General features: G+C 37.4%; 1 protein-coding gene across 22 annotated transcripts in view; it reads left to right on the forward strand.

Annotated features, from left to right (window-relative positions):
• LOC132127699 (disks large homolog 2-like) overlaps positions 1-16,401 on the forward strand; it is a 227,297-nt gene that overhangs the window by 169,696 nt on the left and 41,200 nt on the right. For 13 of the 22 annotated variants that reach the window (XM_059539702.1, XM_059539703.1, XM_059539705.1 and 10 more), the window contains 8 exons: positions 829-879; positions 3,735-3,859; positions 6,727-6,896; positions 7,644-7,780; positions 8,324-8,468; positions 8,651-8,816; positions 12,658-12,717; positions 13,423-13,581. In XM_059539702.1, coding sequence (XP_059395685.1) covers positions 829-879; positions 3,735-3,859; positions 6,727-6,896; positions 7,644-7,780; positions 8,324-8,468; positions 8,651-8,816; positions 12,658-12,717; positions 13,423-13,581 — 1,013 coding nt within the window. The remainder of the gene's footprint in view (positions 1-828; positions 880-3,734; positions 3,860-6,726; positions 6,897-7,643; positions 7,781-8,323; positions 8,469-8,650; positions 8,817-12,657; positions 12,718-13,422; positions 13,582-16,401) is intronic. The other 9 variants (XM_059539710.1, XM_059539712.1, XM_059539717.1 and 6 more) reach the window with 4 other exon arrangements.

Here is a 16,401-nt window from a genome sequence, read left to right on the forward strand (position 1 = left end):
TAATATACTTCTTTCAAAAACATTTTAAAAAATCTTACCGACTTTTGAGCTGCTATAAATAATATGTAACTATAATATGATAATAATTATAGTAATTTTGTCTTATACATATTCACTGTATATTGCAGCAAGGTCCTTGTAGTATTAGTATCTGAAGAAGTCAAATGTTGAGGATATTTGTATGCTCACATTATGAATGTGAGAGCAGCCCAAAAAAGGTCTTTAGCATGTATTAGAGTGCCTTATGGCCATTACATTTGCTTCACTTATTAAAGAATAATTAAGATGAATGTCTCCAATCGAGCGCGAAGATGACCCTCATTTGAAATTGAACTTGAAATTGGATTAGTTGTCTTTCAATGCCATTTCAAGCAGCACGTTGAGTATGAATTCATCTCCAAAGGGCTGCCTGAGCCAGCATGTCTGCCCTAGAGGCCTGGTCCCATTGTACAAGCAGGTAAATGATTATGGATTTTAGTGTCTGGACTCAGATTTAGACAATTACAGCTAATGCTGTGAGCTGAATAGATGTGAGGCTCAATGTCTGCTGAAGATGTACTGTATGAAAGCCCTGTTCCTGTTTCATTCAAGGAGAATGAGTTGAATGCTGATGTTTTAAGAGGTTATTTGACTAAGCACAATGGCTTCAGTCCTAAAATGTTTTAAACTGTTATGAACCTCTTTCCACATCACTTGGCGGCTACAAGTTTAGGATGTCTTTGTGGCATCACAGTTAGATATTTAATGTGAAGGTTAAATGATTAATGCCCTTTTTGAATTGCATCTGCAAACATATCTAATGGGATTTCATTTTTTCCCCTCCAACAGGTAAATGGGACAGAAATTGAATATGAATTTGAAGAGATTACATTAGAGCGGGTAAGTGTCTCCCTCTCTCTCTCTCTCTCTCTCTCTCTCTCTCTCTCTCTCTCTCTCTCTCTCTCTCTCTCTCTCTCTCACAGTATTCATTCATAGATACGTAGACTCAGAGTTGAGTTGAGCACAGATCATGTTTTATGCTCGTGTAGATTCTTCCGCCTGATAATCCAGTCATTCACAGTTTGGTTTGTGAGCATGATCTTGAAACATAACCATCAAACATGACCAGTCATGGAGCAAGCTTAGTATGTGATTAGTAATGACTTTAAAATGTGAGATCATTTGATTTAATGTTGATTGCTTTTTAGATTTTTCTAGTGATTGTGTGGATAAACTCTCAAAAAAAGAATTTGCCTGCCTGACCAAAATATTTACAGAATCCTATAAATGTTATATGTCATCATACACACACACACACACACACACACACACACACACACATATATATACTGTATACAGGGTAGATTGGGTAGATTATTTAAAGTCTGTTTAAGTATTAAAGTAGTTAAGTCTGTTACTGCTTACAGATTATATGATGAAAACTGTAGTTTATAACGTAATCTAGTTTTTTGTATTTTTTTTATCTAACTTGTTTTAGACTTAATGTACCATGTTGATATTATAAAAGCAAAGAGAAATAAAATATATATATTTTTATATATCAACATCAAAAAATCCATTAAACAATACATTACACCAGGGTTTCCCAAACTGGGTTTAAAATTGCAGTGAGTTTTAAATCTCAGTGAGAAAAAATAAAATAAAAAGTAACTGCATGATTATGAGCAGTTTATCTGATGATTACATAATCCTGATTGCATATAATCAGTTACTACCCAGCACTGTATATATACACATAAACCACTGATAATTTTATACTTTATTATAATTAAGTATAAATAATATTTTATGGTTGCACTTTTAAAGACACTGGTACTGATCTTATGTTTGAAGTGTAATCATGAATATTAAATTGTTTTAATTATATTTTATATTCATTATATATGATTATATTTATTCATGAAAACGCTTATATATATATACTTTAGGGGTGTAACGGTACGCAAAAATCACGGTTCGGTACGTACCTCGGTTTTAAAGTCACGGTTCGGTTCATTTTCGGTACAGTAAGGGAAAGAAATGCAAACATTAAACTGCAGGTTGTTTATTACTATAACCTTTTTTTAACAATTTGTTTACACTTTTTAATAAAAAAAAAATATATAATTAAAAAAGAATAAGAAATAAAATACTGCTGCAAAGTTCTCCACTAAATAAAATACTCTCAGTCTCAAACCAATATCATATAATAAAATATAATGAAAAATATAAATAAATAACTATGATTACAGTGCAGCATTACCAATCCCAGCTTGTAGGCCTGCTCATATTTAATAAATATATATATAACTTTTCCAGAGTGTAAAGTGCAACAACAACAGTTTCAGTTTTTAGACCTGCTCGTTGGCCCGATCGGAATTAAGAGCAATGGTCTGTTTAAATGCCGAGGGCAGTTGCATTTGAATTACTGTTGTTTTTTTCCTAGTTGTAGTGATGTTCACACTCGCGTGATGCCTTTTGAAAACTTTAGAATCAGCTGCAGGGCGGGATTTGCGCTGAACTTCCGCCACTTAATATGTTTGTGTGGAAACACGAAAATGTACCTATGTTCCGCACACAAAATATTGCATTCGGTCATTCAGTACACACGTGCACCGTACCGAAAGCCCTGTACCGAAACGGTCCGGTATGAATACACGTACCGTTACGCCCCTAATATACTTAGATACTTATTATATATATATATATATATATATATATATATACTATTTCCAAATGTACATATTTATATGAATGCATTGTTATAAATGTAAGAATATCATAATACCTTTTATAATGCATTATATGTACAAACTCTTTAGAAAGTATTACTGAAGCTTTAATTTTGACTTATCACTGAACCCTCTTAATTGGGCTACTGTATATGCTTTATTTGCAAGTGAATGCCTGGGGTGCACAGTAGAGTCAGTGTGAGAGAGAAAGAGAGAGAGAAAATTAGACAAATTCGGATCCACATGACTAGACACAGAGCGCGGACAATAGCAAAGGTCAACTAGACCAGGGGGAGCGCAGATTTGTCCGACCCTGGAGCCAGGAGGGCTGAGAGTGTATATTCAGGGGTTTCTTCAGTCTCGACTGAGATTACAAGCTAGAAAATTGGATACAAGCCGAGGCGATAACTCTGCTGCTAGAGGCTGATCTGTTATTGTCACTCATTTCTCTCTCTTTCTTTCCCTTTAAAACCATCTATCCACTCTGATGCTATAGTTTTGGTATTTTCTTTTCGTAACTTTGCTGTTCTATCCAATCTCTCAACATAGCCAGGGAACATCTCTAATCAGCGAAGGTTAATTCTCCTCACGATCCACTTTGTTTAAAGCTTAAAAGCCTGTGTATTATAAAGACACGGAACCCTGGAGAGCCCCATCATAAACACGTCACTTCAAAATATTAGCCTGTTAGTCTATTAATGTCTCTGAGATGTTAAATGTGGCTCTAGCCCACGGTTGTGACAGGTTTTGATTTGTGAGTTTGCGCTGCTCAGAGGCGCATGCTGTGCCAAACTGTAAACACTGATGAGTCATGTGTAGCAAAGTGCACCTCCTACGAAAATAATGTTACGCTTCCCTCTTTTTGTGCATTATGTTGTTGTTCTATAATTTAGCCTCTTTACACTGAGGCAAAGGTCTCAGAAAAGGCCAATCATATATTCCTCTTTGTGTGTGTGTGTGTGTGTGTGCGTGCGTGCGTGCGTGTGTGTGTGTGTGTGTGTGTGTGTGTGTGTGTCTCCTCAGGGTAACTCAGGGTTAGGGTTTAGTATAGCAGGTGGTACAGATAACCCTCACATCGGTGATGATCCTGGGATCTTCATCACAAAGATCATCCCTGGAGGAGCGGCAGCTGAAGATGGCAGGCTGAGGTGGGCCAGTATTTTGTATTTTGTAAAAAAATATTGTGTGCCTGCATTTGTTGTGTTACATGCAACATTGTCTTTACATATACTTTAAATACACACACAAATTTGTATGCTAAAAATTTAGCAAAACAGTTAGACATGAAGAACTTAAGGCATTCATAAAACCTTTCCATTGTAAAAAAAAAAGTTCTTTATAGTGGAAAAAGGTTCTTTAGACTATTAAAATGTTCTTCAAAGTAAGAAAATATATATATTTTAAGAACTGTTTGTTGAAAGGTTCTTTGAGGAACCCAAAATGGCATTGCTGCAGAAAAAACCTTTATGGAACCTTTATTTCTGAGTTTATGTAATGAAAATTGTGGCTTTTTTAACCCTATTTTATTTCCATTATATGAATTGATTTTTTAAATATTTTCATGAATTGATGGATTATCAGAGGAAATAATACTGTTAATAATACAAAACATAATGATCTCACTTCTTGTTTTGGCTTTGTAGAGCAATCTTTCTCTGTTCCTCCCTCGCTCTTTTTCTTTCCTCCCTTTTGCCTCTCGCTGCTGTAAATGATTGAAACCGGGCTGTTTATCACAGTCCTAATGTCTCTCTGGAGAGCTGAAGTACCTGAGGTTTTCTGCTGACTGCCACACACTCTGACCGCGAGGTACTTTAAAAAATGTACCATCTGCGAGGTCTGAGATGACGTGTGTGGGTATAACGAATAGACCTGACCAAATCACTTTCAGATCACGTCAATCTTCCACAGGGTAAAAACAAACATGTTTGCATTATGCATTTTATGTAAATACTCAAGATTCAAAGATTCTTTTCTTGATTTAGTGACGATTTATTTTTAAAGAAACATTTTTGTGACACTTTACTGAAGGATTAGTGAATGAAAGCAATGATAGTTCACCCTAAACATTTACTCACCCTCATTTGTTCCATACCTATATGACTTTCTTGCTTTTGTGGAACTTACATGGAGATTTTGTTATATTTTGAAAATTGTCTGTTATTATAATTTTTTTTAAGCTAAGTTTGCAATTAAAATTTTGATGAATCTGAATGTAACTGTTTTTAATTCCACAAATACCACATTTTCTGATACTTTCCACACTGTTTGCTGTTTGGCAATAATGATCTAATTTGTTTCTATTTTTATGTCTCCCAAGGAATCTTAGTAGAAAGTTGATTATTGAATAATATGACAGAACTCAATTAAGTCTCCTGATCTATGAAAGAGCATTCTTTGACCAATAAGATGTTCCTCTGCATGTTTCTAAAGAGGTCGAAGGTTTAATTGATATTGGTGCGCTGTAGAGTTTCTATTCCTGGCTGGATGTGTTTGAAATTCATGTCAGGGCCGATCAGGAGTTGATTGAGAGGGTTGTTTTATTAGAGGGGAGCATAATTAGATCGTGCTGGAGAGATAGCAGATCTTCCTGTGTTTTGTATGCATGTGTGTGTGGTGCTCTGAACAGCAGCTGCATGTGGCAGCCCCGTCTGAGCCTTTCACCCTGCTCTGCTCCATGACTTGGCTGTTTTCTTTTATCCTCTCATTCTCAATCAGGTCTGCCAGGGCTTGGAGCATCACCAGTCCTCCTCTTGCTTGTTCTCTCTGGGCACTTTAACGTTCAGTATTCTGCCTTACACCCACAAGCATTCTCTCTTTCTCTTTCCTTTCCCCTGTCCCGTTCGCCCAATATTCTGCATTCTGTCTTTTAAAAGAGTACGACACTTTGAACGTTCGCCAGTAAGCTGTGATAGATTTATTGTGAGTTGGAGGTGAACAGCATTTAGAGAAGCAATTACATTGTGTATGGGTTTTTTCTCTGCTCTACCCTTGTTTGACTTTGGGAGTGTTGGAACCGGAACAGTCTCTGGATAAATCATGCAGGCTTTAAAGATTGAAGGTGCAAAGCTACGGGAAGTTGCATCAGAGATTCTATATTGGGTGAAGAACTTGTATGATCAGACTTTATAGAGCAGGACTGGGATCAGAGATAGGAATAAGACATTTCTGGCCATGATTAGAAGAGAGGGATACAAAGGGAAACTATAAAATGCTTACGACCAGCTAAAAAAAAGAAACTTTTTTTAAAGTATATGATTAAATGATTGAAACCAATAATACAAATACAAAATAATAAAATAAATAACTAAACAATAAAATTAATATAGTTAATATGAAAAATAAGTCATTTTAAATAATATATGTTTGTGTTATTTTAGTATTATTTATATACCGTTATCATTTTTATTAGTATTTTATTAAGATGTAATTATATATTACTACATTTTTTATTTGAAGTTTTGAAGTTTTAGCAATTTTGTCATACACTTGTAATGTATATTAGTTTTTGGTGTTTTTTTTATATTTCTGTATGTGTTTTTGTAATTTTAATACTGAAGGAAACATTTCTATTATTTATTAATTTATTTAATCTTCATTTCAATTTCTTTATGCAATTTTTATAGTTTTAGTTAAAAATAAAAATAACAATACAATAACAACAATTATATCTATATGTATTATTTTTATATCATTAATGTTTTATTAATTATTGAATATATATATATATTTCTTTTTTTTTAATCTCCACCACAGGCATCATGTTAAACTGTCTAAACTTGAGTTGTTGAACACTTTGAATCAGATGTGTATACATTGCATATATGCGTGTGTGTCTTCATGGTTTGATTGAGTGTGCGGCTTGTTTGCTGGGTCTCAGCTGCTCTATGTGAGCATGCCCCAGGAGGCGGCTGTCCTTGGACCACAGGCTGCCGTGATCTGGAACTCTCTGCAGGAGGCTCACCACGCACTGAGGGCTCCAGAAAACTCACTCCTCACTCTTTATTTCTCTCCACAGAGTGAATGACTGTATTTTGCGTGTGAACGAGGCAGATGTCTCGGAGGTGTCTCACAGTAAGGCGGTGGAGGCTCTGAAAGCGGCCGGATCGATTGTGAGGCTCTATGTGCGCAGGAGGAGACCAATGCTGGAAACCGTCACCGAAATCAAACTCATAAAAGGACCAAAAGGTTTCAGATTTACAATTGTAACAACCGTAAAACCCATCTGTTACCTGAGCTGTTTGTCAGCGATTGCATTAAGGATGTGTCACGTTGGTTGGGCTGCTCTTCGAAATAAAATCTTTTTTTATTTTAGTTTTGTTTGTTCATAGTTTCGCACACTCCTCCTAGTTTGCATCCAATATTATTTTCTGATTTCTGCTGTTATAAAAGAAAATATATTACTCATGTACACATCCATATCTAGGGTGAGAAGATAAATGGAAAACAAATCAAGATTTGAAACTCCACTGAGCCTGAGAGTTATCACATCCTCTTTTGTTGGTTGTTGTTCGGGCGGAGCAATAAACAGAACTATATCCTGAGAAAGACACAGCTTTGATGAATTATTCAGAGCACATAGAGGAAGATGCATCACACATACACATACAGCAGCACTTGCACAAATTTGGAGGAAGAGCTTCGGGCTGCGTAGACTCCTCAAGTCCAAAACGGCATTAACACACTCTACAGTATAACACTTGTTTTCTCCTCTAGGAAATTGAGGAACTAGACTATGCTTGAGGAAAGTGTGTCCTTTTTGCTCTGAGATAGTTTTGAGTACTGTTTATTACTAGTGTTAACTTCTGAAAGATTCAGCATTGTTTCTGTGTGAGGGAATGCCATAGGTTTTATAAATTAGAGGTAGTCTGTTGTTACTGCATCTATTGGGATGTAGCTAACTCTTTTGATTTGTTCTTTCTCAAAATCCCATAGGGCTCGGCTTCAGTATTGCCGGTGGTGTGGGAAACCAGCACATCCCAGGTGATAACAGCATTTATGTCACTAAAATCATTGATGGGGGAGCTGCACAGAAGGATGGACGGTTACAAGTTGGAGACAGACTGCTTATGGTATGGCTCAATGACCTATTTTATCTTATTTTCAGTTTGTTTTAGTTTTCGCTTTTTCATATATTTATTTTAGTTTCGATATTTTCATTTACTTAGGTTTGCTGTAGTTTTTATTGCAGACATTTTTCTGTTTATTTCCCCCAAAAATGTGTTTAAGCAGCTTGAATTTGCTCAACCAGTGGCATGAGTTTGGGACAAATTTTGAGTGTTTCTTACAAAACAAAAACAACAAAAATCTCTGTCCGAATGCGTAGAAGTTGCCCCCAGAGATCTTTGAGAAATGAGCTGCATCTGTAGCATCTGATTATATTCCTGAAGTTTCGCTCCAGTGTCAGTGTCAGACTCCATTGCTTTTAATCCAGGGGGGTCGTTAAACGCTTTAAGACTGAGTTTGATTTAATTAGTAAGATCAGTGCTAAGTGTAATCCACTGGGCAGGACACATTTGGCAGCTCTGATTCGCCATTGACCACTAGAGCGTAACTGTTTACGTAACTCAGGGTTGCCCGCTAAACACATCTCGCTTGTTTTCTCCTTCGCCCAGGTGAATAACTACACTTTAGAAGAGGTGACCCATGAAGAAGCAGTGGCCATATTGAAGAATACGTCAGATGTGGTATACCTAAAGGTTGGGAAACCCACTAGTGTCTATCTTTCAGACCCCTATGGGCCACCTGATATCACACACTGTGAGTGATTCTTACCACATTCACTCTTCATTATGTAATACATATGTGTTCTTAAACCAGGATTACGCTAGAGAGTAATGAATAGTGCTTAGAAATTTGATAGTAAAATGGAAACATTTTTAAAGTCAGCATTATGATTAGCCAATGTGTGTATTATAAACTCTTTCTTTGTCTCTCTACAGCATTCTCACCCGCTATGGAAAATCATATATCTTCCCCCAGTAATAACGGCACTCTGGAATATAAGTCCAGTCTTCCGCCCATCTCCCCCAGCCGATATTCCCCCCTGCCCAAGCACTTGTTGGGGGAAGAAGACATTAACAGGTTGGATGGTTTTTCCTTCCTACGGTAATTCCCTCCTTTTCTACCAGACTCCACTGCCCACAGGTAGACTGTGTTGCCCCCTTCCCCCATGTGTCCCGTGGAAATCCGAAAGACAATCAAGCAGCGTCATCACACCTAGTGATGGGATTGTTTTGGGATTTACTGTCCCATCCTTTACTCCCTCCTGTCCTGTTAGTTCTGTACTGTTTTTACGGTCCTGGATTTTCATTGGTGCGTTTTGTTTTGAATGTACAGAACGACATAGACTCTACTTACATTTTTGTGAATACGTGCCTATACACGGCACGATTCACTGCAGTTTCCATCTGAGTGGAAGTAAAACATTAAAAAAAAAATCCTTTTCACACAATTTATGATTACAGTCAAATGTATGATTGCAACTCAAAGGGGTGCTCAGGTCTGAGTAAAGTGTAATACAATTGCTAAATAACCACAAAATTGCAAGAAGCAAGCCAAAATTGTTGCTTCAAAGTAATGCTTACTTATTTTCACTTTGCTTTAGTTAACTCTATTGGTAATGTTTTGAGTAGGGTTTAATCTAGGTAGTATATTATTATTAAATACAATAGAGCATTAACATTTTAGCACCAGTCACCAGACATTTCATTTCCAAACTGCCACAATATCACAATAACCATTGCCATATCCAAATTCATCTGTTTTGGATAAACCTGAACATGCTTTTAGCACAATTCAGTGTGCAAGAAGAAATGCAATAGAATTTTGCACAGACACGTTTTTCAATGAGCCTGGGTTAGTACAGTACATAATATCATAGAGACTTAAGCTGGTCGCACACCGAACCTGCAACCACAGTAGAAACCACAGCATAAGATTTTTATTAAAAAAAGGACCAAATGATCATACTGATTCAAACTCTTAAATCTGTAATTATGTAAGTGTGTATCGACAGCGTGAGCTTGTTTTTGCACACTGACTTGCTCTTAAGGGTGTTTTGGGAGACATATGTTCAGGACCGCAGGGCTGGAGATGTGTTTGGTTCACTGCAATGCAACCTGAACCTCCAAGTGATGTGAATACTGAGCATCATCCCTGGAGTTTTCTGGAAAAGAAAACTAAAGCACAGAACTAAATCTGAGGACTTAACAGTCTCCATGAGAACTGTGAATTTAGAATAGCGAAGAACGTCATAACAGACTTTGGTTTTGATTAACTTGTCTTGCGCTCTCTCTGCCGGCTGGTTTCTTGATGTGTTAAAATACCCTGTGGTGTTTTGGGCCTCTGAGGCTTTTGATAGCAGTGTTGAGTATCTAGCAATGGTTGCTTAACAGTATTTGAGGCTGTTGTCTCTTGGAGACGTGTTCCCAGAATCCCAGAATTTCACTAGCCTTTATTGGTTTATGGCCACACTCACCACAAGAAGCTTTATCAATCCACAGGGGAAGACGACATATTTGTTTTTCTGCAAATCCAGAGTATTTTTAGATGAATGATTTCTAAATAAATACCCAAGTTCAGAACTGCCACTGTAATTTCTCAACCATGTTTGTCACTTGTAAAATACGGACTTGTTAACATCTCCCACTGTGAAACACAGTTAATTCCACTCTGCTGTGAAAAATTCCTAGCTTCACCTTGAATGCTAAACTTGCATGCAAATACACATTCCAAACAAAGGATGTGACCTTTCCCAAAGGTGAGAGAAAAAGATTAAACCCCCTCTTCTCTGTAAGAGGTTTACGTGGTCTTTGTGTTCGGAAAAGCATAAGCCCATCTGGAAGTTCAGTCCCCTTCATCTCTACTGTGTATTCCACAGGAGAATCAGAGAAAATCAAAGGTTTGGTTGAAGATAATAGTATGGAATGGCAGAATGTTGTAGCTGCTAATTTCTATTTTAAGTTCAGAGACTCTGAAATATGGAATGGGGCATTTCATGTAGATTTGCATAATAAATGTGAACTTATATTATGGCTCACAAGTTGAATAATTAATCAGGTGTGACATTAGGCAGATGTTCAGGAGGAGGAGGGACATGTTTTTGTTCGTGCATGTGTCATTTTGGTTTAGTGTAACAGAATGTAAAGATGTAGGGTGTGTAGGAGTTGGTTATGTTGCCTTAATATCCATGCGTTATTAGAGGAAAGTCATGTACACAAACATACACCATAATGTTATACACAAGATAAAAAAAACCAGATGCTTCACATACTTCTGTGAGGCTATAGGACCTCAAACACACACACACACACACACACACACATACAACCTGGTTGTTCAATTATTATAAATAATACAGCTGCAGAAGTAGAAAATTCCATACTCACGTCATGTACATACACACTCAGCAGTGCTACCTTGGGTCAGTACTCAATTATTACTAAGCACACCTCTAATGAACTGGACATTCATGATTATTAGATGTGTAGGCAGAGAGTTCTTATGCAATATGTAATTCAGCAAACTGTGTGCTTTGCTGAGGAACAGCTGTCACTGACCTTAAGGACTTTTATTTCTGTGCATGGTTTTGTACATGTGGTCATGGACACGTTCTTACATCAGCATCCTTCGCTGGTCATGTAAAATCATCATTCAGTCAGCTTTACCCTTGACACCAATGTTTCTCAGCCTTTCTGACTTCACAATATAATATTTGAAATTGTAATAATTCAGTGGATCCTTGCTACAAATGATTAATTCCTAACAAGAAAAATTGTTATTATGTAATGTATTTTAAAAGACCTGAAACTTTCGATTGGTGGTGTATGGACATTAGCTGCGACCCCCTAGTGGGCCCCCTGGTCCTAAACCCACCCAAAATTCTTACTTCTAACAAGCCATTTGTCTGTCCACAATGACCCTTCAGATTATATTGGATGTTTAATACGGAGAAAGTTTTTAGACCAATGAGATTTCAGACTGGACAGTGCTGACCAACACGACAAATTAATTTATTATACTGTATAATAATTGATGTATAGTTGGACCATCAAAATATCGGCCATCAAAGGTATTTGTCTATAAACATGTGCTACTTAAATCATCATAAATCATGTTAAGTTTGTGGTTCCATATAATGTGAGTCAGTGATGCTGGCCTGTTCCTAATTCTATCTCTGCGCCTCGCCGTCAGTGTGAAGTGCCAGAGGGTTTGTGCCGTGGTTGATAAGGGTTTCGTCATGGTTTTATTTAGCCCGCTGTGACCCTGTATTGAGGGCAAGGAGAAGGGGAGAATTGCAGATTTAAAGAAATGTGTTGAAGCCAGACACACAGTGAGAGACTGAGAGAGAGGAAAGACACATTGGGGAGGAGAAGATACAAAGAGTACTGTTAAAGATAAAAAGACAAAGGGTAGAATGTAAGGAAGGTAAAAGTGTTTGTCAGTCATCTCCATTCAAGACAAATCACAAGCAAGCCTTACACGACGCAGCGCAAGGAGAGAAGGTGGTCCGGTGAGGAGCCTGTTATAAATATATCCTACTCGCATTATCTGCAAGATGTCTAATGTAGCCTTGTATTCGCAGTAAGACCTTGCTCTCTTTTACCCACAAACAGATGCTCACTGAAACATGCAGGGAATGTTAGAGACTAGTGATTAGCACTCATTTTATAATGGTAGTGTATCTGATTTAAATTTTAATATTTGGAGTGGTTGGTTTGGTCTGTTTGTGTGTCAAACCCAGTTGTGTTGTAAAAGGGGGCTTTGGTGTGTTCTCACATTTGGTTTTGTCCTGAACTCTGTTGGTGTCTCTGTTTCGTTTCTGCATGCTACACGTAACAAGTGCTGAATACGTTTCAGCTATTTTGAATGCACATTTTAACATTTTATTCCTATAAACTACAGTTTGTTTTGTCTTCATGCTAACCTGTTGTCTGTTTCTAATCAGAAATCCCTCGTTAGATGAGATGGAAGGTCACAGGTATGATTCCCAGCACTTCCAGTTGAGGTGAGCGACTTAAGTGAGCCATCGTTTGGGTCCTGAATGTTCAGCTTAATCTGTTTTTGAATCCTTGTGTAAAATGAGACAGCGAAAGTCAGATATGTAATTCTGAGAGTTCGAATGTGATTGAGACAGAGGGAATGAATAAAAGGTCCCTGGATATCAATCCCTGTGGAGTCTCTTTACACTGGCATGACAGTATTAACAGAATGTTAATTATTAAAAGCAAATATTGAAAATCTGAGGGCTAATTGAAGATGCTGAGTTGAAGAATGGTAAAACTGAAATAGTCCATTTGAAAAATTGTAACACTAATTATCAAAGCTAAATGTTTAACTAACCACTTGAAGTTCTTTCCTTGTTCCTCGCACTTCCACTGCTATGTTTTTCACAATCTGTCTTTTTCTCTCTGGGCCTATCTTTCCCTATCTCTGATAGTGGTCGACCGATATGGGTTTTTTTTCGGTGAAAACACTGAATTCAAAGACATAATCAAGTCTTACTATTATATGCAATTTTGCTTGTCAGGTTAAATGTGTTGAATTTTTATACTGTAAACCAATTCAAAAAAATACTGAATTTTTTTTTTTGATGTTACGTGGAATGACCTGCCTGTATATTCTCGGTCTGTCACTACTCTCTGTCAGTCTAAATCAGCACACTAACCCTAGCTGCTCTGCTCTCTGCCTCTCTCTTTCTCTCCCACACCAGGCCTCCAGAGCCAGTTTACAGCACTGTGAACAAACTGAGTGACCGCGCCCCCTCTCCCCGTCTCTACTCCCCCGTGGAGTTTGATAAAAGCCCCATGCACTCAATCCCCCACTTCCCTCACTATCACGTAGGCCTGCTCCCTGACTTCGAGATCACCAGGTACTGAGCACAGCGCTCTGCATGGGATGTGAATGAGGCATGTGAATAAAACCACACAGCTCACCTGCATGGTCACACTCTAATTTATGCTCACTTGCATGCCCCGCCCCATTTCAAAGTCACCCCCATGAACCGCCCATCGTGCACTAGTCTTAGTATACCTCACTCTTTCCTTCTTTGCCTTTAATTATCTCCAGAGGTTTGATACAGTGAAGCGACATGCTTTTAGAGTACCATCACAAAGAACCAAAATGAAATCAGTTTACTTAATTCTTTCTAAGTAAATGCACTACTGTTTAAAGTTCGAGGTTTGTATGGTTTTTTATTATTTATAAAATATGTGTGAAAGAATGCTCTATGTTCGCCTAGGCTTTCTATGCTTAACCTAGGTTTTCTAATTTATGTTACAATGTCATTTATTCCTGTGATGGCACTTTTCAGCATCATTACTCCAGCCTTCAGTGTCACATGATCCTTTAGATACCATTTTAATATGGCGGCAAACATTTCTTATTAATATCAATATTGAAAACAATTGTGCTGTTTAATATTTTTATGGAAAACGTGATACATATTTTAGGAATATTTCAAACATTTAAATATTTCAGAAAAACACAGTTTATTGGAAAAAGAAATATTTTGTAACATAGTAAATGTATTTACTGACACTTATGCTCAGCACAATGCATCCATTCTGAATAAAAGTATTAATTTCTTAAAATAAAATAAAAATCTTACTGACCCTAAACTTTGATAGTAGTGTATGTCTGTTAACGAAAAGAAGAAAACAGCATGTGAAAAAAAAAATATTGCATTGAGTACTGCAGATGAGCAACTCTTAACAGCTTTGCATAATTCTCTTTCATTTTTATTCCGCATACTTAATTTGACAATGATGCAAAGTGCACGTAGAGGACACAAGCGTGAAGATTGGTAGTTACCATGGCAGGTACCCGGGCCGTGACAACAGTATAACTGAATCACATCTCTGCTGCAGCTGTCCACTTACTTCCTTCCCTTCCGGAGCCACTGTCAGTTGTCTGTATTTTCATTTGTTAGACTGTATTGCTTATTGACAACTTCCCCATGAAGGTCAGAGCTTGGCTGCTGTCATATGTGGTTTGCTTGTGTGCCTGTGGCGTCCATCTGACATTAGTGCATCATAAATCAGATTGAATAGATTTTATCTTCCTTATTTCCTGTCTAACTGATTTCAATTTGGGTTCAGGCAGCAGCTTGTATAGTTAATTGGATATAAAACTTTATTAGCAATAACGCAACATCTCTCATATTTCTGATTAAATGACTAGGCATATAAATGTAATAGTCCGGAGATGAGTGTAAACAGGGGGTTTGGCCACATAGGAAATGCTCTTCAGGACTAAAAGACTCCTTTAGGTGCAAATGGCTGAGTAATGTTTGGCTGTTATCTGAATCTGTGCATAATGCCCTCAGTGTGGGTGTGCTTTGTTTACCGGTTTGTTTTGATTTTGAAGTTCATTACTCTATGAATTATAAAGTGGCATCTAATTGGCTTCTCTGGGATTTAAGTTGATTTGCATTTCAGAACGCCACCACTAACACCTAATGCATCGCTTAAATCCTCAGGACTTGTGGAAAAAGCGTTAATGTAAATGCCAGCGATAACATCTGTGATTAATGGATTGCTGTCTTTCATGTTCAGGGTCTGCCGGTTTTTGATGAGGCTCTTCAAGGGAAAAGCGCAGGCAGCAGTTCTGTGAAAATGTCCAGTTCTGTGTGACCGAGCATGTGAGATTGTTAGTATCGTACCAAAAGGAAACGAATCACATTTTATGACGCATAAACACCAAAATACTCTGCCTAAGAGTGCTGTTACTTCACATTAGCTTTGTTTGAGTAGCTCCTGACAGCTGCCAGTAAAAAAATTGGCAGATTCTAAAACAAATCCCATGTGGAGCACTAGGAATATACAGTGCAATGGAATTGACTGTGCACATGTGCCAAGTGATTGGCTCAAACCCCTGGATATGTGGTCAATTAGCTGGTCAATTCAAAAACTTTTTCCAGGTATTACTGACCCATTTAGACATCACCAGGAGATACTAGCATCCATTTTTAAAATTATGTTTCAAGCAGACTCTTTCTTGTCATTCTCTTGGGTTTTTTTTTTTTTTTTTTTTGAGAATTCAGATGTCTTTGATGTTTTCTTATTGTGTATTCACTTGGCAATAGTACACAAAAATTAATTTGATCCTAATCAACAACCTCAAGCGTGGTTCCCAGAGAGAAATCAGATCTGATGTATTTCAAGTATCTCGGAGGGCCTCAGAGGATTCAGAGCTTGTCATCTCTGAATCATCAGTCAGGAGGGAGAATCCCTCACATCATTCAGTTTGGATCCAAATGGATGAAGCCTTGCATTCTGGGCTGTTCTGTATATTTGCGTCACATGTGTTCGATGGCGGTCATGTCCACCAGCTGCTCAGTGATCTGAAGCGATGGTTTGTTGGCATCATGATTAATAATTTTGTTTGGGGCTTGAAGCGAAGGGCGCATACTAATTGCGTTTTCCTGATGTGGACAATTTCACAATGACATGAACCATAATTCACAGTTTCCACAAGATTTTGTAACTTCTAATTTGTATGACTTGTGATCATTTTAGAGCAGGATAAACTAGCTTAATCTAGTTTGCTGACAATTTTTTGAAATGCGCTTCTGGAGCATGTAAATAACGAATGTGACTAAAAGTGACAGGTGTTGTTTATGTACATTAGCATGTTTTGTACAAGGAGAATACAAATTCTACTTAAATTTTTTTAAAGTATGCTTTTTCAT

The sequence above is a fragment of the Carassius carassius genome, chromosome 45, assembly GCF_963082965.1.
Source record: "Carassius carassius chromosome 45, fCarCar2.1, whole genome shotgun sequence".
Lineage (NCBI taxonomy): Eukaryota > Metazoa > Chordata > Actinopteri > Cypriniformes > Cyprinidae > Carassius > Carassius carassius.